The sequence below is a fragment of the Gossypium raimondii genome, chromosome 12 (assembly GCF_025698545.1).
Source record: "Gossypium raimondii isolate GPD5lz chromosome 12, ASM2569854v1, whole genome shotgun sequence".
Taxonomy (NCBI): Eukaryota; Viridiplantae; Streptophyta; class Magnoliopsida; order Malvales; family Malvaceae; genus Gossypium; species Gossypium raimondii.
The window spans coordinates 11,824,546-11,849,321 of NC_068576.1; the positions used below are offsets into that span (position 1 = coordinate 11,824,546).

The 24,776-nt window shown below is 31.3% G+C and overlaps 4 protein-coding genes across 6 annotated transcripts; 3 read left to right on the forward strand and 1 right to left on the reverse strand.

Moving 5' to 3' along the window:
* Positions 1-1,815: 1,815 nt before the first annotated feature.
* On the forward strand, positions 1,816-3,018 carry LOC128035341 (uncharacterized). The gene is made up of 2 exons (XM_052624792.1): positions 1,816-2,266; positions 2,571-3,018. The coding sequence occupies exons 1-2, from the start codon at positions 1,994-1,996 to the stop codon at positions 2,868-2,870; spliced, it is 573 nt and encodes a 190-aa protein (XP_052480752.1). The 5' UTR covers positions 1,816-1,993; the 3' UTR covers positions 2,871-3,018.
* An 8,641-nt stretch (positions 3,019-11,659) lies between these two features.
* Positions 11,660-13,269, reverse strand: LOC105763301 (NEDD8-conjugating enzyme Ubc12). Of its 3 annotated transcripts, none has more exons than XM_052624994.1 (6): positions 12,980-13,269; positions 12,659-12,767; positions 12,414-12,492; positions 12,204-12,320; positions 11,967-12,120; positions 11,660-11,884 (listed from the first exon to the last, which is right to left on the reverse strand). In XM_052624994.1, the coding sequence occupies exons 1-5, from the start codon at positions 13,086-13,088 to the stop codon at positions 11,983-11,985; spliced, it is 552 nt and encodes a 183-aa protein (XP_052480954.1). In that variant the 5' UTR covers positions 13,089-13,269; the 3' UTR covers positions 11,660-11,884; positions 11,967-11,982. The 3 variants fall into 3 exon arrangements, with proteins under 3 accessions (XP_052480954.1, XP_012436933.1, XP_052480953.1); XM_012581479.2 differs by having other exon boundaries at positions 11,660-11,881; positions 12,980-13,268; XM_052624993.1 differs by having other exon boundaries at positions 11,660-12,120; positions 12,980-13,268.
* Positions 13,270-17,660: 4,391 nt separating this feature from the next.
* Positions 17,661-19,684, forward strand: LOC105763302 (UPF0496 protein At2g18630). The gene is made up of 2 exons (XM_012581481.2): positions 17,661-18,042; positions 18,393-19,684. Exon 2 carries the CDS (start codon positions 18,395-18,397, stop codon positions 19,565-19,567), a length of 1,173 nt encoding a protein of 390 aa, XP_012436935.2. The 5' UTR covers positions 17,661-18,042; positions 18,393-18,394; the 3' UTR covers positions 19,568-19,684.
* A 1,683-nt stretch (positions 19,685-21,367) lies between these two features.
* Positions 21,368-23,885, forward strand: LOC105761982 (protein MAINTENANCE OF MERISTEMS-like). The gene is made up of 3 exons (XM_012579910.2): positions 21,368-21,458; positions 22,991-23,052; positions 23,166-23,885. Exons 1-3 carry the CDS (start codon positions 21,368-21,370, stop codon positions 23,883-23,885), a joined length of 873 nt encoding a protein of 290 aa, XP_012435364.2.
* Positions 23,886-24,776: the final 891 nt, after the last annotated feature.

Genomic DNA, 24,776 nt, shown 5'->3' on the forward strand with positions numbered 1-24,776 from the left:
TTGCTGTTTTGAGCGATTTCAAGAATCAAGAAAATCAAGATTTCAAATCTCGAAAATCTTGGTCCAAGAAACCGAATCTTGCAACTAAGGCGCATTGGATCTCAGTTACGAGCATTAACAAGCCAATTTCGGGAGAGAACGGATTACATGCCCAAGTTCTTGAAGACAAGGCCCAATAAGATGTTCCAAGCCCAATCAAGAAATTTAAATTAAACTTAGTTGAAAATCAGGCCAAATTGTCAAAGTGACCCAATTTGTTAAGTTTTAATTCTTTAAATACTTAGTTTAAATTTTAGACTTTGTAAATTAATTTCTATATAAACATTCAGTCCAAGAGGCCCATTTAAAAAGCCTTGGTCGAATTTTCCTTTAAAATCAAATAATTAGGATTTTTTTTTTAGTTTTTCCTAATAGGGTTAGGAAAGTAATAGAGGCCTATATATGTAAGGTTTGGCCAGCCACCCTTATACATTATACTTGAACAATAATACACTTGAAATCATATTTTGATTGCTTGCAAATTCTCTTGAGTTTTTCTCTAAGAATTTTCTCTTGAGTTTTCTTTAGAAGTAGTTTTAACAATTTTTTAGATTGTGGAAGCCATCTTTAGCCTTCTTCTTGCCATTACTCTTCATTGAAGGGGAGATTAGAGTCGTTTGAAGGGAGTTGTGAAATCTTTTTTGATTTCAAGGGTTCTTAGGACTTTTCTTTATTTTTCTTGTTATTTATTACTCTTTAAATTTTCTGCTTGTGCCGATTCATTGATTAACTTGTTTAATCTCTTTTGTTGCGTTTCCAGCCATTTTTCAATCTTCAAGCAACTGTTCGGCACCATTCTTGGGCATCAAGAATCGTTCTTGATTCATAATTTCCCTCTTTCTTGCCGCACAAATCCTAGTTCTACTTCAATTTGGTTTTCTTGTTCTGTTAAGTTTAACTTGCTGTTTTGGTGTTTTCTTTGTCAGATTCAGCGTTGGAGTCTTCTTCGAAGTTAGATCTCGTTTTCTTTGCTTCCAATCAACACTATTAATAAGTGTTTTCAAGCTTGGCTGATTCTTTATTGTTTTGGGGTTTTTGTTTCAGATCTAGAATTCTAAGATCTAATTTTTCTGTTTCGTTTCAGATCTAAGCGTCTAAAGCTTTCGTAGGAGTTTCCCGTGACTTGACAACTCAATCTTGGTCCGCGCTTAACCCCCTACCATTTGGTATCAAATTTTGGGCGTTTTGGGTGTTCTTGGTTGATTTCTAAACTGATCTCCTTTTAAAAACATTAAACAGCAGTTTTTACCCAGAAAAATTTTTGGAAAAAAATTCATTTGAGTGGGTAAACGTTGTTCAATTGGTCTAAAATTTTATATGCATATTTTTGGCACTATGATAGATTATTAAAAAATATTTTCCGCAAAAAAATCAGTAGAAAAAGTCAAAAAAATTGAAAAGGACGAAATCAAGAAAAAAATTAAAAAAATATTCGGCGGGTAGATTTTAGTGCCGAAACTTTCCAGATCAAATATAAAATATTTAATGACATTCCAGTTTAAATTTCGTGATTTTTGGAGATTGGGAACACCTCAAACGAAGTTGTCAAGTTACTCCGTAGTTTTTCGGGTTTTTGGGTTTCAGCAATTTTTATTGATTCTTAGCTGTAGGTTTTCATTTGTTTTGCCTTTATTATTCCTTTACACTATCTAACACCTTCTTGTTTCTTGTGTTAGTAGGATTTAAAAGTGTGCACAATTCTTCCTCGGTGCGACACAAATCAATTGGTGTCTCGTTATTTTTGGACTCCTAGTGCAAATTAAGATTCTTTGGTAGTTTTGGTTCATACACGTTCTAATTGATTGATATAGACTCTACTAAAGAACTCACAAGACTGAATTCTACCTCTTTGAGGATTTGATTTTCCTTTTTGAGTGATTAACGGTGAGGTTTGCTAATTTTCCTTTTCGAGTGTTGAGTGTTTGTTTTGCAGGTTTTTGAAAAAAAGAAAAAAATGTCTAGAGTTGGTCAAGCTGATGATGACCATAATGATGTCCATGATAAATTTAAAATGATCCAACAACAGTTAGACGAATGGGCTGCCATACTTCGAACATTGAGTGCTACTATCAATGAGATGCAAGTGGAGAAAAGAGCCCAACGAGGACAACTTAACTCAAGTGAAAGGGCAGAAATAAGGGTGCCAAGAAGACGAACATCCAACGAATATTCGAGAAGAGATTCATATCATGACTCCTATTCAATGAGGAATTCAAGACGATGCAAAGTAAGTTTCGAGAGTGAAGTTTTACAAGGGGATCATTGTTTGTATGCAAGTCATTCCGTACATACCCAATGAGAGTCTTTCCGTTCTGATTCATTTGTAACATCTCTATCTTGTAATGAAAGGAAGACACAAAAAGAAATAAAAAGAAAAGGAAATCCAAGAGATGTTGATGTGAGAAAATGAGCGAATATGGAATGAGATTGAGAGACGAAAAAAAGAAACAAAAGAAAAAGACGAGGAAAGGGTAGTGATGAATGTTTCCACTAACCAAGATATGAATTTTTCTTGTGTTGCTACTTTTCAGGTTCCCGAAATACCTAAAGATAACTTTCAACTTCAATACCTCTCAAATGAAAGATGCTTTCATACGATCAACATAGGCAAAGATGAAATCACACTACATGAGCCCAAAGGTAAGCGAGGTAAGGAAATTTTAGCAACCGAGTCCCGTGCAGTTTTGAAAATTATTGATAAAACTTTTGGTGACTTATTTCTTAAAAGATCCCATCATTTTGATCCGATTAATTGTTATTCTTTGATAGTGGTTGATAAAGTCATTACGAAAGGAAGCGTGAGTTGTTATTCTCTTATTTACCAAGTGTAAAATCCGCGAATTTATGCAAATTTATTTTGGTGAATAAAAAAAGTTTTGAATATATGTTGGTATGTATGCGAAAATCCTCATGGTTTAACTTGATTGGTTTAATGAAATCTTTGTTACACTCGGCATGACTAATCAAAATCAAGTTTTTAAACCCGGAATCTATTTTGGTATATTTTGTTGGAAAATCAAGCATCATCTATTGTGTGCAAATACTTTCTATTGTTTTGATACTTGGTTTTTGAATAAGGAAACGAAATTTTCCAAATTTGTTTTCAATTTATATTCGTGCCTTAAATAGTTTCTGTGGTTGTACACGAAGTTTGAGTTCCATTTGACAAAGGTTAACTCAACAATGGAGCTTCAACTACACTATGCCCTCGGTGAGCAAAGGTTTGTATTAAATGGAAGAGGTAAGATTGACCCTTATTCTTCTATTTATAAAGGTAAGATTCTTGAAACTTTTGAAAACTTTTGTACTCCTCGGATAGTGATAAAGATCATTTTGATGATTCAATTTTTGTAAAACACTTAGATCGAAACGTGCTGGACTGTCCTATTTTATTTATTGATGATCTATCTATTTTGATGGTTGATAAAAAGATTCTTGTTTTTGATAATGCATGTGTGAGTGAATCTATAGATCGTCGATTAATGCATGGTATGATTGTGCAACTCTGTGAACGTTGTGAACCTTTTCAAATACCTACTTGTGATTATTACGTTTACCATTTGATTTATTACTCGCGATTTATTCATGGTTTGTGGAAACAATTTGAGGTGATTGAATGCCTTAAAACATGTCCATCTTTGTTTCAAATATTTGACGAGGCATTAGCGAGTAAATTAGCTTGTTTGCATGGTAATCTGAATCTGTCCATTCGCATGCGTTATACTTGTTTTGTTATGCTTATGATCGGACTACAAGTTCTACTTTCAATGTGGCTGACTTATCTCCATTTTATTTTTCAGATTCGAGGACAAGTCTTTTTGAGGAAGGGGGGAATGATACGAGTCACAAAAGCCTTAGATGTGTATACGAAGGAAAAAGAAAATCAAGATTCACTTTTTTGTTTTCAAGAAAATCAAGAAACTGAATTTTGGTCCAATTTTGCTGTTTTGAGCGATTTCAAGAATCAAGAAAATCAAGATTTCAAATCTTGGAAATCTTAGTCCAAGAAACCGAATCTTGCAACTAAGGCGCATTGGATCTCAGTTACGAGCATTAACAAGCCAATTTCGGGAGAGAACGGATTACAAGCCCAAGTTCTTGAAGACAAGGCCCAATAAGATGTTCAAAGCCCAAGCAATAAAGTTAAATTAAACTTAGTTGAAAATCAGGCCAAATTGTCAAAGTGGCCCAATTTGTTAAGTTTTAATTCTTTAAATACTTAGTTTAAATTTTAGACTTTATAAATTAATTTCTATATAAACATTCAGTCCAAGAGGCCTATTTAAAAAGCCTTGGTCGAATTTTCCTTTAAAATCAAATAATTAGGATTTTTTTTAGTTTTTCCTAATAGGGTTAGGAAAGTAATAGAGGCCTATATATGTAAGGCTTGGCCAGCCACCCTTATACATTATACTTGAACAACAATACACTTGAAATCATATTTTGATTGCTTGCAAATTCTCTTGAGTTTTTCTCCAAGAATTTTCTCTTGAGTTTTTCTCCAAGAATTTTCTCTTGAGTTTTCTTTGAAAGTAGTTTTAACAATCTTTTAGATTGTGGGAGCCATCTTTAGCCTTCTTCTTGTCATTGTTCTTCATTAGAGGGGAGATTAGTGCCGCTTGAAGGGAGTTGTGAAATCTTTTTCGATTTCAAGGGTTCTTAGGACTTTTCTTTATTTTTCTTGTTATTTATTACTCTTTAAATTTTCTGTTTGTGTCGATTCATTGATTAACTTGTTTAATCTCTTTTGTTGCGTTTCCAGCCCTTTTTCAATCTTCAAGCAACTGTTCGGCACCATTCTTGGGCATCAAGAATCGTTCTTGATTCATAATTTCCCTCTTTCTTGCCGCACAAATCCTAGTTCTACTTCAATTTGGTTTTCTTGTTCTGTTAAGTTTAACTTGCTGTTTTGGTGTTTTCTTTGTCAGATTCAGCATTGGAGTCTTCTTCAAAGTTAGATCTTGTTTTCTTTGCTTCCAATCAATGCTATTAATAAGTGTTTTCAAGCTTGGCTGATTCTTTATTGTTCTGAGGTTTTTTTTTCAGATTTGGAATTCTAAGATTTAATTTTTTCTGTTTCGTTTCAGATCTAAGCGTCTAAAGCTTTCGTAGGAGTTTCCCATGACTTGACAACTCGATCTTGGTCCGCGCGCAACCCTCTATCACCGAGTCATAAAATTTCATCCAATATTAAAACTTTCAAATTATTATCTTTGAGTCTCTGAATAGGGCTTACGAGGTCCAATACATAATTATGCAATTCACAAGTCTTAACAATTCAATGCCTCATTTCAATTTCATTCAATTCACAATTTTTTCATGCTCACAATTCAAATCGATTTCTCAATCCAATATGCACGTCCATACCACAATGATCCTTTTAATTCAAATCATATCACTAGTAGTTTCCTTTCAATTCACTATCGATATTCACTTTATTTTTATTTACTAAACATATTATTAAAAATTCAACAATTGCTATTAATAAATTCAATACAAATATGTATTTACCATCCAATTCAATGTTTATCGATTATATTTGGGCATATGTCCAATTTAAACACAATTCATTCATATATTTTCCTCATCCTCCTCCTCTCCATTCCACATCCTTAATGTATATAACACGCTTAAATAACATTATCCATATTTTCACTATTTACTTATATGTAAATTCAAAGTTGTTCGTCTAAGTCAGAGTCACTAAATTATTTATATCCGGAGCTACAGAAATCCAAATTTCGATCCGTTAATTTTCCCTGAAACTAGACTCACATATCTTCTTACCATAAAATTTCCAAAATTTTTGGTTTAGCCAATAGCCAATAAGTACAGTTTATTCTTTAATTTTTCCCCTATTCTACTGCTGACAATTTCGACCTTTCTACACTAAAAATTAATTATCTTATTGTACATAATTTTGATGATGTTCCCGATTCTTTATCTTGAAAATAGACTCATTCAGGATTCTAAAAATATAAAGTTTAGCCCATAATTATTTTTGTACAATTTTTAATGATTTTCCAAATTCAGAATAGGGGATTTCGAAATCATTCAGACTCTGTCTCACTAAAATTCAAATAACTCATAATATATAATTATTTTTTACATTGTTTCTTTTATGTGAAAATAAACTCAATAAGTTTTAATTTCATATCTCATTCAACCTTTAATTCAATTTCTACCTTTTTTGGTGATTTTTCCAATTCACACGACTGCTGCTGTCCAAAACTGTTTTGTTGTAAATTTTACTCTTTCATAATTTCACTTACTACATTTCATCTTACCGAAGATTCGATTAAATATCGAGCACATTGTTCGTAAATTTTCACACTTATATCTGCACTTATTTTTCACATAGTCATATTCAATTACACTTAGGATCTGTTTGTTTGCCAGTAAAATATTTTCCGGAAAATAATTTCTGGAAAATGATTTACTTTTCTGGAAAATGATTTACTAAAAATATTTTCTGGTGTTTGGATGAATCTGTGTAAAATATTTTCTGTTGTTTGGCAGATTTCCTGAAAATATTTTCCGTAAAAGTTATTTTTACATATATTAATAAATTTATATACATATTAATAAATTTTTATATTTTAAATTGTTTTTACATATATTGCAATGATTTATTTATAAATAAATAAATCAAATTAAATATATAATAATACTCAATTATTAAACTACAATATTAACCGTCATAAATTGAGAACAACTAAATTCAAATAAATTATTTGTAATTGTGTTAAAAAATAAAAACAAGGATTGAATAATTATAAATTAGTTTCCTAACCACAATTACTACTAGAAATTAATAATATTATCCAAATGCATAATTAGTAGTACACCACATGATAACAACAATATTTTCCAAGTGCATAACTAATATTACACCACATTAAAGTATCAATATCTTCAATCTTGAAGCCAAATTATACTTTACATATATATATACTTAAAATTATAGTTTTCTACATCAAATTATCGTGTGAGTGTATTAGGAGCTTCAAAACATACAACAATGTTTTCATTTCAACAGCTTCTTCAAGTTCTTTGACCAACCATTAGTATTAGCTTATCTTAAGAAACCAACATGACATTAGGCTTGACATACAAAACAGTGCATTATAACTAAAATGCTTAAGAGTCTCCTTATCCTTGCCTCTTATATCCAAACCAAACAAAGCCTGGATCCAGCTCATGCACACCAAAAGACAAGATGGTATACACAAGACACAGATCTAAGGATACAAATATACTCATCCATTATATCATGGTTCTTATGGATAGAACAACATAGACTAGTAATAAATTGCATATATTATGGAATGTCAAATTGCATCAGATGAGTTAAATATAACCATGGATACTTATAATGGCATATTTCTAAGACATCAAAAAGTACACTTCAAAAAATGTTTATTTGTGTTAGGAAATTGTTATTACAAGTAGTACACTTCAGAAATTGTTATTTCTAATTGTTTTTTTTCATTTAAGCTAACATCAGAAACATTGGTTTGGGAGGTAGATGATGCCTTCTTGGCTTTCACGGCTGCTTTTTTCTTACGGAATTCCTCCAGCTGCAAGAAATGAGGGATCAATTGTAACAATACTTGGTAAACATACTCTAAATAATTTTTTGTTCATTTGCGAAAACCCATTTATGTAATAAAATCTAACTGAAAACTTTTATCATAAGCATAAATCCAAAGTAAAAATTTTACAAAATTCAATCAACCAAATGGACGGTTTAGGAGGATATTAACTTTTCAAACTATGTAAAAGGCACAACATTCAAAGACAAAACATAGAAATCTAGAATGGGAGTTCTTTTTGTTTACCAGCCCTAGTTAGTAGAACATGAATGACTACTGAAAAAAATCAGAAGAAGAGTTCTAAACAACCAGAACAGATTCAACACATCACAAAATAGAAGTAGAAATAAGACACTTCACTTAGGCACAAACACATATAGGCAACCTTAAACTGCAATGCTATCGTTATGCAACTTAAATACACTCTTCGTCTGAAATCATTGTTATTAGAGTATCAAATGCAGTGAAGCTTCTTCATCTTTTCCAGCTTGAATACAAACAAAAGTACTTAATAACAAAAGTGAACTCTCAAATCCAATTTAAAAAGAAAAACCAAAAAACATTGGTCATATTTTTAGCTCCAATAGCATCACCTTAGGTAGTTCCAAAGATTTAAGGCATAAAAGCATTGAAATTCCCAAAAGGTGTAATCTAACAAAATAATTTATTCCATATACCATCAATTCCAGACATGATCTACCAAAGAATTGCAAGACAATGCAAATATACTATAGATCATATATGAAAATACCAAAATAGACCGCCAATTCTAGTCCTATTCCGAAATTGATATCCAAAATAGCTGACTATATAGTAACCAAACCATTTACCAGATCGAAAATCATATTTCAAAACAGAAAGAAACCATCAAATCAACCGATAAAGAGAAAAAATCAAGAACAAAAAGATGTACCCGGTGCTTCCCAGCTTCTAGATGCTCTTGTTTCCATGAAAAAGGCAAGGCCTGAGCCGACACCATTTTCATTTTACCCTTTCTCTCTTTTTTTATTTAAATTTAACGATGAGAATCCAAAATCAATAGATGAACAAGGAAAACTTTGAAAAATCAAATTTATTTTACAGAATTCTCAATTATTTACTCCATTTCAAAGAAATCAAATGCGGGAAAATTGAATCCGAACTTGTAAATATCAAAACTGAGCTCTCTGTAGAAGATGTCTGGGAACTCCTCTATGAAGGTCTGAATAGCGTAACCCATATTCACGTAATAATTATACTTCTCCCTTCCTCTTTGTTGGGCTTCAATCCTCGCTTCACCGGAGCCAAAAATTGTACGTACAACCTCAAGTTTTGGCTCAAACCTGAAACCGTACTGTCGGCATCTTTAACACCAACCCTAGTGTTGGTCCTTGACCAAACTTTCTCATCGTTGTTCTTCAAAATCGCGCAGCTCTTGAGGAATTTAGGGTGGGGTAGGGTACTTGGCAAATTTGCTAAGAGATTGAAAAAAAGAAGAAGAAGATAGATAGATAGATAGATAACAAAAATTAGAATGACCGAAGAGATAAAAATGGGTATACTAGAGAGAATATAAAGGAGGGTACCTGGTAATGGCACTGATTTGCAACCCAAGGGGAAGGGGAAGGGGAAGAGGAAAAGGGAGAAGAAGGCGTCATTTTCCGTGTTTTGGAAAATGTCTTACCAAAAAAAACCTGTAAGACATTTTCCCAGAAGAATGCGTTATTTTCCCGTGTTTTGGAAAAGCTTTTACAATGGGAATTTGTTTTCTACCAAACAAACGGTAGAAAATGATGAAAACATTTTCCAGAAAGCAAAATACAAGCAAACAAACAGACTTTTAGTCAATTTCCCGTTGAACTCATCGGAATAATAACAAATACACGGTGGATCAGCACATAGCACCACCCTTATAGTCAATGTCATCCGGTACACATAGTAGCCTTCACTTAGTACTACACATGTGAACCATAACTATCTCATTCGTATCATTTCTATTCTGAAGGTTCAACCGGGAATTCTCACGTTTCAACATTTCACCGATCAAGATCAATTTCTCATCTTTCTTGATTTATAATAACACATTTAACTTATTTAATACTCACATTATTCAATATAGTCCAAAAATCACATTATGGCAAAATTACATTTTTTCCCTTAAAGTTTCACAAAATTATGATTTTACCCCTAGGCTCGTAAAATAATTTTTATTCAATTTCCTTGCATTTTAGGCCTAGCCGAACCATTTTCATAACTATAGCAGTCCAAAATTTTCACTTATTCACAGACTTACACACATTTTACAACTTTTTACAAATTAGTCTTTTTATGCAATTTCATCAAAAATCACTTAGTAAAAATTGTTTATCACACTCCAAACATTCATATTCTTCCATAAAACATCAAAAAACATGCATGTCATCTATGGGTAAATTTTCAAAAACAAACCTTAGCTCAAAATAACGGTAGAAATAGATAAACCGAGCTACGAATATCTCAAAAATGTAAAGTACATTAAAAACGGGGCAAAGATGGACTTACTATGAAGCTTGGAAGCTTGAACAAAACCCTAGTCATGGCTTCCATGACATATTCGGCCATATGGAGAAGATGGATAAGAAATTTGGCTTTTATTTTGTCTTTTAGTCCATTTAATTACCAATTTACCAAAATGCCCCTAACTTAAAAATATCCTATTTCATTTTTCTCATGTCCATTTTTGTCCACAATTAACCAATGGTCTAATTTCCATTTAAGGACCTCCAATTTAAAATTTCATAACAATTGGACACCTCTAGCTTCTAGAACTCAAGTTTTACACTTTTTACAATTTAGTCCTTTTGACTAAATTGAGTGCCCAAACGTCGAAATTTTCGAATGAAATTTTCACAAAATTATTCCGTGAAATTGTAGACCATAAAAAATATAATAAAAATAAATTTTTCCTCGTCGGATTTGTGGTCCCGAAACTACTGTTCTGACTAGGCCCAAAATTGGGCTGTTACACAACCCAATCGATCTAATGGCTTTCTCTAGGCCAATACCCTTACCGATTTCAGCCCAACTAATTCACTTGGCTTACCAAGTTCAATTCAAACAATATTGATTATGACAATTATTCTCATTATCCAATAGTTGATCTAATGTCACGTGTTTATTTTTATTTTAGGGGTTTAATTTTTAAAATGAGGAACCAATAAATGAATTGTTGTAGTTTACATATATTTTATAATTTTATTAAAAAAATTATAATTTATTAGAACTTATTATATTTTTATAAATTTTTATAATATTTATGTTTTTATTATTTTTATGATTTTTATAAATTTTTATAATTTATTAGATTTTATAAAGTTTATAAATCTTATGATTTTTAACGAGAGAATATAAGCTTAAACCAGAAGCTTTCACATGCCACCATTTGATTGGTTCATCAACTAATTTTAACGGTTAACATGGTCAGAGAATGAAATTATTAATGGAAGGGCTTAATTGATTTTTTATTAACAACAAGAGCTTAATTGGGTGCGAATTTAGTGCAGAGGCTCAATTGATTTTTTTTCTTAAGGCCTCTTTTAACCTATAAACCTTGATTTATGAAATGATTTTTTTGCTTGTTTATTTTGAATTAATTTGATGATGGATTGTAATTATGAAACTTGTTAAATAAAATTTTATATAATTGATAAGTGTTTTTTTCATTTGGTATTGTAAAATTTACATATATAATATTTGAACTGATACTACCAATATTTTTAAAATAAATTTTTACCACTTCAATTAAAATTTTATTTTTATAAATATTTTATCTTTAATTTCATTATTTAATATATATAAATAACAATACGTATATCAATGCAGTAGACTGCAGCTTGTATGGTGACAATTAGTTTCGGGAAGAAAACTTCAATCATTTTCTTTGTTTTCATTTGTCTTGTGATTGCTTGGTGGCATTGGTACGTAGGAGAGCAGATTTTGTTTATGTTTTCTTCTCCTTTTATTCAAAGTCTTGAGAGGTGAAGAAAATGGTAAACAGAAACCAAATCTTGTGTTGAAACAAAGAAGGAAGCAAGTTATTATAATATAGAAGCAGAGAAGCCCTTGTGTGAAAATCACACGAATCTTGGGTATTTTCAAAGAAAGGTAGGGGTGCAGGGCAAAGATACACAATTACAAAGCTATAAGTAATGGTTTTTCAAATATTGTAATTAAAAGGAGAGCTGCAAAGATGAAGTCCAATTCCATATAGAACAAGCACATGCGGTTTCCTGCTACACCAAAGCAAACAGCAACGACATCATATTAGTATGAGCTTACGGTGAATGTCACATTCTAAAGCCCTCAGCCACATACGTTAAACTCGCAAAAGCTAGATACACTGTGAGTAAAAGGTGTCTCCGATATGGCAACCCTTCATAGCCCATCTCACGTTAGACTCGAACAACTTTGGATCATCCCTCAACACTTGAGCAGCATCATGATTTAGAGGATCCTCGTAATTTGGTTCCTTTACACAAGATTCAAATATCATATGGATACAAATACATGGAAAAGATGGCAGCAAATTCATAGAAATTCAATAGCCATTACCGTAAACAGATGATATAGTCCATAGATTATTGTGTTTATATTGAGCACGGGCTTCCAGTCTTCACGTAAGATGTTAAGGCAAACATTTCCTTCCAAGTCAATATTTGGATGGTAGATCTGGAAATCGGAGTACAACACCAAACAACCCAGGTTATAACCAAAACAGAACATAAACCAACACGATTTGGGTACAAGGATCAGGGGACCTACCGTTGTCTTGCACTTAACTTTGGGTGCCTCATGTGGATAGATGGGAGAAACCTTGAAGGAGAACAAAAATGTGCCACCGCTGCGAAAACAGCAGTAAGTTGGGCGAATTATTAAATGCGATAAGCCGAATTGTATGTGCAACAAGAGTTTTTCCACTTCTAAGAACAAATTTAACGAAAATATTATTGCTAGAAAACAACCAAGTTACTTGGTTTAAGATACGAGTCATGAAACAAAGCTCTTACTGATAATATCCTTCATCAGGTCGAATCGAAACCTCGAAGTTCATCAGGTCATCCTTTCCATTAGGAAATGTTATGCCACAGGATTGGGGTAGGTTTAGCTCAGAAATGTCTGCAAATTTTAGGCAAAATCAAGCATGACATTCAAATTGATTAACCTCTGATTGCCTTATTCGATCCTAGATCAAACCGATCCTCTTAAATCCAGTTGCTTCAGCGCTTAATCTCATTCAATCTTTAAGAAAGCTAAAGAATTTTGCAACAAAAATGAAGGGGATTTAGGGGGAAAATAAAATAAAACATGAATTGAGTAAACAAGCAAACCTTTGTGTAAACGCAACTCGCCCGCAGTTTGCTTTCTCCTGACGGCTTCATCCTTTGCATTTTCAGCAGTTTCTCTCTGCTTTTCTTTTACTTTAAACAATCGAATCATAGCTCCTGCTAATAGATGTTAAAAACTTTTAAAAGAACCCATTAATCAGAATTTAGTAATGGAATCAAAATAATATCAATCAAAATCAGGGGTCCAAATAGCGGTGGCGCAGCGATATAAACAAATTTCAAATCAATGGCAGTGAATGGCTGCCGCAAATAACAATGTAACAGAAAATAGAGGCGATAAGGATCCCCTATTCCCGCTTAACCGATAGCTTTAAAAAGAAATTTGAATAAAATTTTATATTATATTTTTAATATTTTTTAGTATTATATCAACGTTTTTGGGAGCATGTTTATTTGACTCGACTCCCTATTTAATCTCTAAAGTAAGTTTTCTTAATCAATCACTCCATGACATATTAAGATATTTGTGGGATTTTTATTTGTAATCTTCGTCATAAATACTAAGAATTCGTAAAAACATTAATATTTAGATTTCCACTACACTTTTTATTTTTTTTTTTTTGCAAATTAAGATATTAGTCTACAGACAAGCAATTCGTCTTGAGATAGTATAAAATATTTGGAATAACTAAAAGTATTATTTATCTGATTAATTAATTGAAATAACATTTTTGTAATTATTTAAATAATTAAAAAATTCAAATTTATCACCTAAACAAATCTAGCAATTATAAATTGTGATTGATTGTATTATAAAACAATTATAGTAAGTGGTATTCTTCTAAAGATAATGATCTCATTTTCAAACTCTAGTAAACGTGATTGATAAAATTTTAATATTTTAAAATGTTTAGAGATAAATCTTAAAATTATACACAAACTTTGATTTAATTAAGAACAATACCTTTTTTTTATTCATTTAACTGAGATTTTTGGTTGGGAACAGGACCCATGGTTTTAGGAGACAAAATCAAGGGGCTTGAAGGGTGGGTGAGTTAGAGAGGGAAACGGATGGTGGGGGAGAGGGAAAGAATCAGAGTAAGGGGAGGGATGGTAGGGAAGAGGGAGAGGGATGGGAGAGCGGTGGTAGGCGGAGGGAGACGAGAGGGGAAGGGGAGAGAAGGATGGAAAATGGCAACTCCCTTTACGTCTGTAATAGAAAATAGTTAGTGGAGATTGATTTGTTATTTTTTGAAAATTTAGTGATTGAGTTAAAAGTTGAGTAACTGTTTTATCATTAAAATTAAAATTAAGTGACTATTGGTGTAATTTACTCTTTACTTAATTATATGCACACTTAAAAAACATTTGAGGCTTTGGTTTATGCTTCTTGTGTAAAATGGTCATATTTTTCATCTTTCATCATTGACTTTTTATATTTCTCGACTGGCTCTTTTAAAGATTTCATGGTGATTAGCTTATATAATATTTTATTTTTAGCTTGGTTACAATGCTAATGGGGATGATAAATGGATCTTTATAACATTGTTAATTTTTTAACCACCTAAATGGATCTTTATAAGAGTCAGTGTAGAATTGTTAGCATCATTAAAATTCTTTTATTGTGTAAAATTGTTAGTACCATTATATTTCTCTCACAAGCTCTTATAAAGAATTGTTAGCATTCTAATTAAAGTGTTAACAAATGGATCTGGAATTTATAAATTTGAAAAGTAGAGAAACTAAATTTCTTAAAATAAAAATATAAAGATTAAATTTCAAATATCTGAAGATTACAAAAACTTTGAGCTAATTGTAACATTTAAATTTTTACATTATAATTTAATTAAATAATAATTAACTCAACGCATTCTTTTATCACTATCAAGATATTTGTTTTAGTCAAAACTTGACCACAGTGTTTTACATTATTTAAAAATATTGCATTTCATGCATATCATTTTTATCCCTTAAATTGAAAGAAATTCAAATTGTAATTCTAAATCGATTGTTAGAGGATAAAATATTTTCAGGAACAAACAAATCATAATGATTTTGTCTTTATTTTCATTCATTTTTGATGTCTTACAAAAAAATTAAAAATGATTTTTATCACTTTAATTTTTTTCTTGGTATCTTTGATTAATTTGGTGTTTATTTTATGAACCAACAAAATACTTATAATTTGATATAGAATAAATTGCCCATCATTTTTACTAACAGACAAACGAAATCGATAATCAGCTTTCTTTTTTCCATTAATTCTTTAAGAGTTAAATCCTTCTGAAAGATGGGCAGAATTAATAGTTATAATAGTTTCTATACTAAAATAGTGGATAGACAAAATATTGAGCAAATAAAGCTAATATATTACTTTTATTAGGGGTGAGCAAAACTCGATTCGACTCGAAAAAATAAAAAAAAATTCGAATTTTGAGTTAAACGAATCGAGTTATTCGAGTTAATCGAGTTATTCGAATCAACTCGAATTTTTTTTTCAAATTTCAAGTTCGAATCGAGTTGAGTTTTCGAATTTGAATAACTCGAATAATTCGAATAACTCGAATAATTCGAATAATTCGAATATCAAACTATAATATTTTACATTTTTATCCGCAACTCCCAAACTTTTTACTTTTCCCTCAAAACTTTTACTCCTTCCCACTTTCCCCCCAAAACTTTTACTCCCCTCCCCTCCCAACCCCCCCAATCTACCCAAAATCCATTTCCCACCAAAATTTTAGTCTCCCATTTATTTTTTCTCAAAATTTTACTCCAAAAAACCCTCAAAACCTTTTATTTTCCCCCAAAATTTTTACTCCCTCCCACTTTTTCCTTAAAACTTTTATTCCCTTCCCATCCCACCTCCCATCTATCCCAAACCCTCCCCCTCCAATTTTTTTAATATTTTCTCCAAAATTTTACTCCCCTATTTACTTTCCTCAAACTTTTATTCCCCAAAACTTTTATTTTTCCCTAAACTTTTACTTCTCACCTTTACTCTCAAATAAAAATCAAAATTATCAAAAAATCACTAAACATAAATAGTAATAATTTTATTTATATCTACTATTTATATTATTAAATTAAATTTCACATTTTATATTATTTATATTATTGAATTGTTTAGTCATATTGAATATTTATATTAAAATTGAATTATTAATTATGCCATAAAATATTCGTGTTAAAATTTTATATTGGTATCAATTTCACATTTTATTTTTAAAATAACTTTTATTAAAAATTTATATTTTTACATTTAATATATTTTTAATTCTAAAATAAATAGTGACAAGAATCTGAAGATAATTGAAACAATTAAGCAAGCAAAGAAGCTAACCAATATATAAAAAATTAATAAATAAATTATGAAGTGATGAAAGTTAATAAAAAATTTGATTAATGTGGACAAATTTTATTACGATGGGTGACAATGGTTACAAGCACCCAAAATTATTTTTTAAAATTTAACTCGAACAAATATATTCGATTCGATTCGATTCGAATTCCATCTCACTCGACTCGATTCGAGAAAACTTCAAATAAAGTTAGGATGATAAAATGAGATTCGAAAACTCAATTAACTCAAAAATTTTCGATTCGATTCGATTCAATTCGATCGAATGCTCACCCCTAACTTTTATGATAAAAGAACTCCAAACGGACGGTTTGGAAATAGTGGGGCTCAAGTTTAGTGTAAACCCACCTCGCTTTGCCAGGAGTATTTACAAAATTACCTCTCGTTATATTAATTTATTTAGATTTAACCCCTAATTGTTTTAATTCTAAAACTCTCACTCTAAGTTTTGATATAAAAAATGGTGTGCAAATGGGATTGGAGTTGGATAGTCACAATGGAACTTTGGATCAAAATTGGTCCTCACTAATTACTTCTATTCTATAAGAACTATTTTTGTTATTAACGAAAGAATAAAACCTATACACTAAGTATAGCTATCATTTTTATTTATAAATTATACATTTATTAAAAATACTATTTCTATAAAATTAAATGCTAATATTTTATTTTATTCTTTTGATGTTTATGAAACAAAAATATTTTGTAAAATAACTTGTCGAATTAAATTTTAGGTATAATTGTAAAATTCATCCTCAACGTTTCATGGTTTTTTCACTTCAGCCCTTAACATATTTTTATTTCAATCTCACTCACAACTAAGGGTGAGCGTTTGATCGAATCGAGTGAAAAAATTTCAAGTTAATCGAGCTGACGAGTCTTATTTTATCATCCTAACTCGATTTGAAGTTTTTTCGAATCGAGGCAAGTGAAATAAAATTCGAGTCAAGTCAAATCTAGTGAAATTATTCGAGTTAAATTAAAAAATTAAACATGTCAAATTAAAATCTTGTTACAGTATAACTAATTTTATGTTAGAGCACATAAATTTTAAATATATATATTTGGAAACTTTTTCAAAGCAAAATAATAATAAAAATATGTTAGTATGATAAACTTGAATCATTAATTAACTTATTTAGATCCCAAAATTATTTTATAATTTTCGTTAAAAAAGAGAACAACTTACTCATTTTCAAATTTAAGAGATTCCAAAATAGTATTTATATCCTTGTGAATATTGAATGTTTCCAAGTCTAGAAGTGATGTGTTTTTTTTTTTTTTTTTTGAATTTAGAAGTGATGTGTTATTTGTGGAATACAGGGCCACATGAGCGAAGTAGTATCTAGGAAGTTTCCGCCTTGTGTCCGGGCACTTGGCTTTGGTCCTAAAGCTTTCTGATTCAATTTTCTTTCTTTGACTTTTCTCGACATTCCTACAATCAAACTCTGCTCTCCTCTCACCCTTCGCACACCTTACAGTAGTTGGAAAGAATATAAGAGATAAAGCACACTTTAGATTTCATTCCTCTCATCATTCCCCCTCTCTCACAATTATTTTCTCTCATTTTCCTTTCTTTTCTCCTCTCGAAATCCTTATCTAATGCTATTGGGTGCCTCCTTGAGTTCACTGGATCGTAGCAGCTTCGCTTTTTAGAGCTCTATTATCTGCTAAGGATTTCAAGAGAGAAGAAATCAGGAATCGAGAAACCATCAATTCTTAAGACTTTCCACCTCAAATTCAGGTAATTTTAGCTCATCCATTTCTGGGATTACATACGAGAGATTTAATCTTTTAACCTTTGGGGATAATTATTTTGATTTTGTTCTCGTCTCGATCTAATTGGTCTCTACACTTGGAAACTATCTCTGGGTTTTTATAATCTTACCCCCAAGCTTTCCCCCTTTATTTTTTTGGTTAATTTGCTGTACTTTCAACAAAGAATTAGCTGTTTTTGTTGGATTTATGAAAAGTTTTCATTGGAGAAGGGCATAGGAGACCACTTGATTACTGGGTTTTCACTTAAATTTGAAGTTTCTTCAGCACTGTAAACCTAGGTTACTGTTGAACAGTGTTTCTGGGTTTGTTGATCAGTTATGATGGGGTGCAAATCTAGCAAAACGAAAGGAGGTGTTGTAGAAGTATCTTCCCAAGGCAGGATCGATTCTGGGACTGAATCAGACTGGAGCTCCTACGAGGCTGCTTGTAGACATGATTCAACTTTGCAGCAATTTGATGCGACCCTCCATCAACGCACCAACGATGTCATTGGCACACTGGCTACTAATATGGGTGTTCAAGCTTTATCTTTTGACTCACTCAAAGAGGTCACTGGATGTGTTTTTGAAACCAACCAAGAAGTGGTGAAAATCATCTTAGAATGTCAGAGAGATATATGGAACAATCCAGACTTGTTTTCTTTGGTTGAGGAATACTTCGACAACACTAAAAAGACTTTAGAATTCTGCACTGCTCTTCAGAATTGCCTCAAGCGTGCTCGAAACAACCAGTTAATCATTCAGTTGGCTGTTAAGAATTTCGAGGAAGAGGTGGGTTTACAAGTTGGGGATGATGAGAGGAAATTTGTGAAGACCTTAGAAGAACTAAGGAAATTTAAAGCAGCTGAGGAGCCATTCACTAAGGAGTTCTTTATACTGTTTGATTCAGTCCGTAGGCAGCAGGAATTAATGCTACAGAAATTGCTATCTCGGAAGAGAGAGCTCGATAAGAAAATGAAATCTCTGAAAACATGGAGGAGGGTGTCGAATGTATTGTTTGTAGCCACTTTTGTTTCAGTGTTGCTTTTCTCCGTGGTGGCAGCAGCCATAGCTGCACCTCCTGTTGTCACAGCTTTGGCGGGTGCAATGGCAGTTCCTATTGGTTCGGTTGGAAAATGGTGCAACTGGCTTTGGAAGCGCTATGAGAACGAGCTGCAAGGGCAGAAGGAGTTAATAATCGGAATGGAGATCGGTTCCCGCATTACAATCTATGACATGGAAAACATAAAAGTGCTGATTAGCCGGTTGGAAATTGAGATGGAATCTTTATTGCATAATGCTGATTTTGCAGTTAGAGAAGAAGATGCAGTGAAGCTTGCAATCAATGAGATCAAGGGAAAATTAGAAGCATTTATGAAAACCATTGAGGAATTGGGTCGACAGGCCGAAAATTGTAGCCGTGATATTAGGATGGGGAGGACGGTAGTTTTGCAGAAGATGATGAAACGTTCTGGGAATTCATCAACGGGTGACAGCCCGTGGGAAGTGTAGCAATGAGGTAAATTTCAGTGTGTTAATGTTGTAATAATTTTATGCTGTATTCAAGGTAATGAAGTTGCTCCACTGGATTTGATCTTATACGTATAACAATTACATTGTTCAATTTTAGACTGTTTTCTTGTGTAGAAACAAATCTTTCTTGATTGTGTGACCAAGGTTGGCTAAGGGAGGTCGAAAATAATTGCACAATTTCCATCTACAAATTTATATAAAATATCGTACTTTATTTTATTAGGAATTCAATCAACCCAATTTTAAAATAAAATAAGATTAATTGCTTATTTTATAAATAGGATCAAATTTAGATAATTTGTAAACATTAAGAGTTAAATTTTTTATAATCATCAAATTGATAGAATATATAATTATTAATGAAGGTTAAATATATTATTATCTCAATTTTAATATTTTCCTGTCAATAATCTTTGAACTTAGCGACATTTAACGGATGAATAAATCTGCTTAGTTGAGTAAATATTTTAAAAATTTTATAGTTAAACAACAACAACAAAAAATCATCACTGTAATTTACCCAAAACTACTATAAGATTAATTACTTATTTCTATAATTTCTAAGAAATATTATGATTGAGGTAACTCCTGACTTGTTGAAAAATCAAGTTTTAGTTTTTGTAGAACACAGCTAATATGGTTATTAAATAAAACTTTTATTTAAGGTTAACCTTATCAACAATCTTTTTTTTAGTGAATTATAATAATAAGATAAAACCCGAATAATAAACTTGACTAGTTCGACTCAAACTTAGGCCACATATAAGACGGTGAACATTCTTTACCATCAGACCATCACATGAATTCATTAACAACCTTATTTTGTAATTGAGTATTTAATCTTTTTCTTTTTCCCTTTTACCCACTTTTGTTGGTGTCCCTTTATCACTCAACTAAGTGGAACTTAACAAAGTTAAAAAGAACAAGTCTTAAATAAGTTTGTTTGATAAAAAAAAATGTTCCCTTTATATCTTAAAATTAAAACATTTATACTTTTAACAAAATTGGTGTTAAGAATTAATCGGATACCAACATAGTTAAAAATTATTATTATATCTTTTATTAAATGACTATTATTATTATTCTGATTTTTTATCTTTTCATACTTTTATAAAAACTTTAAATAAAAAAACTAAAATTTAACATGTCTAGAACCCATATTTAATGGAATTATAAACAAATTTATTACCATTACAAAATTAATAATTCTTAAGAAAAAAAGTTAACTTTTAATATGAAATGTTGTCACTCACCAAACTTATGTATCTATACTATTAATAAAAGGATACGATTAAATATTAAAAATAAATATTTAGAAAAGAGACATGTGACACTTTTTAAATTTGCTTATAGAATAAAAAAATACATCGCTAGTATACCAAATACAAATCCTTAATAAATCTTTAACTAAATTGGTGTCACGATTCAATTGGACACCAACTCGATTAATAAATTATAAAATTATGTTTCATATTTAAAACAAGTTTTATTATTCGAGGTAATATTTTTACTTTTAAAAAATAAATAAAAATATGCATATAATTGAATTTGAATATACTCTTTTAAATTTACAAAACCTTAAATTTGCTACTCAACCAAAACATTATTTTAATAAATTTTATACATTTTTAGGGATTTTTACAAAAATATTACAAAAAAATAAAAAAATAACCAAAATATCATATTTTTTTAATTACGAAAATAATACAAAAAAACAAAAATCAGAAAAAAAAAAAAAGGCTACAGGTGATGTGACAATACCCTGGTGGAGGGTATCCCATGCGCGGCACCAAAGGTGCCTTTCCCATAGGCGGCACCGATGGTGCCATTCCCATGGGCAGCACTGCCTATATAATGGGCCAGCCGGCTGGTGGGTGGGGAGAAGAGAAGGAGAGGGAAAGAAGAAGAAAGAAAGAAAACGAAAGAAAAGGAAAGGAGAGGAAAGAAAGAAAAGGAAAGGAGAAGAAGAAAAAAGAAAGAAAAAGAAGGAAAGAAAAGGAAAGGAGAGGAGAGGAGAAAAAAAAAAGAAGAAGAAGAAGAGGGGAGGAAGGAAAAGAAAGAAAAAAAGGTAATTTTAATTTTAATTTTAATTTTTGTAATATTTGTGTGTAAAAAATTATGTTATGTACATTATCGTGTTTTATTATGTTATTTAGCATATAAATTTTATAAAATTTATTTAGCATGAAAAATTCATATTATGTAAATTGTATGTTGATTAGGATTTTTTAATGAAATTTATTTAGAATGTTGTAATTAGTTTTTTAGAAAAATAACATTAAAAATAAAATGATAAAAAATATGTTTAATAAAACATAAAATACGAAAAGAAAAAAACGGAAATTGTATATTCACGGAAAATAATAAAATCTGAAAAATTGTATATTTAATAAATTTCAAACATAATGCACTAAAATAAAGTAAAATTATAAAATTAGAAATTATGATATTTTTAAAGTAATAAAATGCGAGAAAAATACGAAGAAATGACCAAGTAAGAGTGTTTTATAAAATTTTTAAAAATTCAGAAATAATTATTGCAAATATTTCAAACAAAATGTCTTTGAAATAATATAAAATAATAAAATCTGAAAATAATATTTTTATTGAAAGTAATAAAATTTGGGAAAATAATACGAGCAAATGATGAGGAATAAGGGTTTTTACACTAAATTAATTTAAAAACACACTAAATTAATAAATTTATAAAATTAGAAATTATGATATTTTTAAAGTAATAAAATATAGAGAAAAAATATGAAGAAATGATGAATTAAGAGTGTTTTACTAAATTTTTTAAAAATTCAGAAATAATTAATACAAATATTTCAAACAAAATGTATTGAAATAATATAAAATAATAAAATACGAAAATAATATTTTTATTGAAAGTAACAAAATTCGGAAAATAATACGAGCAAAGGGCGAGAATAAGGGTTTTTGACACTAAATTAATTTAAAAACACACTAAATTAATAAATTATAAAATTAGAAATTATGATATTTTTAAAGTAATAAAATGCGGAGAAAAAATACGAAGAAATGGTCAAGTAAGAGTGTTTTACTAAATTTTTAAAATTCAGAAATAATTAATACAAATATTTCAAACAAAATGTCTTGAAATAATATAAAATAATAAAATACGAAAATAATATTTTTATTGAAAGTAATAAAATTCGGAAAAATAATACGAGCAAAGAAGCGGGAATAAGAGTTTTTTTGACACTAAATTAATTTTAAAAACACACTAAATTAATAAATTTCAAACATAATGCACTTAAATAATGTAAAATTATAAAAATTAGAAACTATGATATTTTTTAAAATAATAAAATGCGGAGAAAAAAATACGAAGAAATGGCCGAAGTAAGAGTGTTTTACTAACTTTTTTTCAACATGCAGGCATCGCAATGGCTCCATTGATTCGATCCGATAGACACATATCTGATGCGGCTAATCAGGCGGTATGATTTATTATTTGTTAATCACGGGTTTTATTTTTTTTAAAAGGATATACGTAATATATAGAAATAAATCATGTTAACGTAATATTTTTTTTGTAATTTAACACTATCAGGACTTGTACCAAGTAATAAGGGGCCGTGTGAATGGTTTAAAGAAAGCTCCGAATGCCCGATTGATGCCGTACTTGAAGCAAGCCGGATTTGGGTCAGCAGCATTGATCCGGACTTCCGACTTGCGCTATGATTTATTATCTGCGCTAGTGGAGCGGTGGCGCCCAGAGACCCACACTTTTCATTTTCCGTGTGGGGAGTGCACTGTGACTTTGGAGGATGTTGCAATGCAGCTTGAGCTCCCAATTGACGGGAGTCCCGTAATGGGAGTATCTTCATTTATCGATCCGGCTGCACTTTGTTATCAGCTCCTAGGAGGCTCGCCAGAGGATGATGAGTCGAATTTTACGGGCTTAAAATTTACATGGCTGAAAGGCAAATTTGGACAATTATCAGCGACTACCACTGAAGGTGAGTTGATGTGCGCTGCTCGAGCGTACATCATGCATATCCTAGGGGGAGTACTCATGCCCGATGCAAACAACAACAAGGTGCATTTGATGTACTTGTCCCTGTTAGCTGATTTGTCCAGTGTTAGCTCATATAGCTGGGGCTCCGCCGTTCTAGCAGTGTTGTATCGGGAGCTTTGTCGGGTGACAAACCCGGATGTTGTAGACATGGGCGGATGCCTCACATTGCTGCAGTCCTGGGCGCTCTATCGGATGCCATTTTTGGCATTGGTTAGTCACCAACTGTATGTTTATCCACTGGTGAACAGGTGATAAATTATAAATTGTCATTATTTGTAGTCATAATATATTGACTAATGTTACCAACCCTAAACCCTAAACCTTAATTTTGCATTATATTAAAGCTAATTTAAGGTTAAATGCCTCTATTTTCGATATAATTTTAATAATTCCAATTTCCATATACTGTTTTATTACTTAATTTGGATACAATTTAAGCATAAGCATAAGCTGAATAATTTTTATTATTTCTAATGAATTATACTTTTTATATCATTACACATATAAAGTTTACAGCATTAGGTCAATTCCGACCCGATCCGGACGACTGTCCGACATGAAAGTTTCGCTGTGGGCATTTATTCCGACTATGACCACTTAACCTGCATAATCCACAACGCTTACCGTCGGATTTCTCCCTAATGTCCATTTCATTACGGATTCTGCTTAATTGCGGACGACCTCTTGGATTCCTCCATAGCCCTCTGTCTGGGAGAAGCTCGAAAATCGTCGGAGGCACCTCCCACGTAGATAGGTCAGGCAGGACGGGGAACTCATTTTCCCAAACACGCAATGTGCGCTCGAAGTAGGCAGGATGGGGAACTCATTTTCCCAGACACGATGGCAAATGCTATCAGGAGCACGTTTCTATTGCCATCTTGAGCAACCGCAAGAAGTAGGATCTGTGTATATTTTTCATATAGCCATGTCCCATCCACCTGCACAATGGCTTGCAGTGGGGAAATGCCCGCACACATGGATCAAACGTCCAGAACATCCGATGGAAAATCTTTTTGTCGGTATGGCGGTCGCCCCGCCATAATAAGGCATTGTCTGCAACTCAATCACAGTCCCCTGTACGTACTCCCGCATAACAGCTATCCATCCTTGTAGCTCGTTATACGACGAATCGTAATCGCCATA

Excerpts from the sequence above, each read along its gene's own strand:
- LOC128035341 (XM_052624792.1), top strand. The coding sequence starts at position 1,994 with ATGTCTAGAGTTGGTCAAGCTGATGATGACCATAATGATGTCCATGAT. Across the intron at positions 2,267-2,570 it reads GGAATTCAAGACGATGCAAA|GTTCCCGAAATACCTAAAGA; the intron begins GTAAGTTTCGAG and ends GCTACTTTTCAG.
- LOC105763301 (XM_052624994.1), bottom strand. The coding sequence starts at position 13,088 with ATGATTCGATTGTTTAAAGTAAAAGAAAAGCAGAGAGAAACTGCTGAA. Across the intron at positions 12,768-12,979 it reads CGAGTTGCGTTTACACAAAG|ACATTTCTGAGCTAAACCTA; the intron begins GTTTGCTTGTTT and ends TAAAATTTGCAG. Across the intron at positions 12,121-12,203 it reads GACTATATCATCTGTTTACG|GAACCAAATTACGAGGATCC; the intron begins GTAATGGCTATT and ends TCTTGTGTAAAG.
- LOC105763302 (XM_012581481.2), top strand. The coding sequence starts at position 18,395 with ATGATGGGGTGCAAATCTAGCAAAACGAAAGGAGGTGTTGTAGAAGTA.
- LOC105761982 (XM_012579910.2), top strand. The coding sequence starts at position 21,368 with ATGCGCGGCACCAAAGGTGCCTTTCCCATAGGCGGCACCGATGGTGCC. Across the intron at positions 21,459-22,990 it reads TATAATGGGCCAGCCGGCTG|GCATCGCAATGGCTCCATTG; the intron begins GTGGGTGGGGAG and ends TTCAACATGCAG. Across the intron at positions 23,053-23,165 it reads CTGATGCGGCTAATCAGGCG|GACTTGTACCAAGTAATAAG; the intron begins GTATGATTTATT and ends TAACACTATCAG.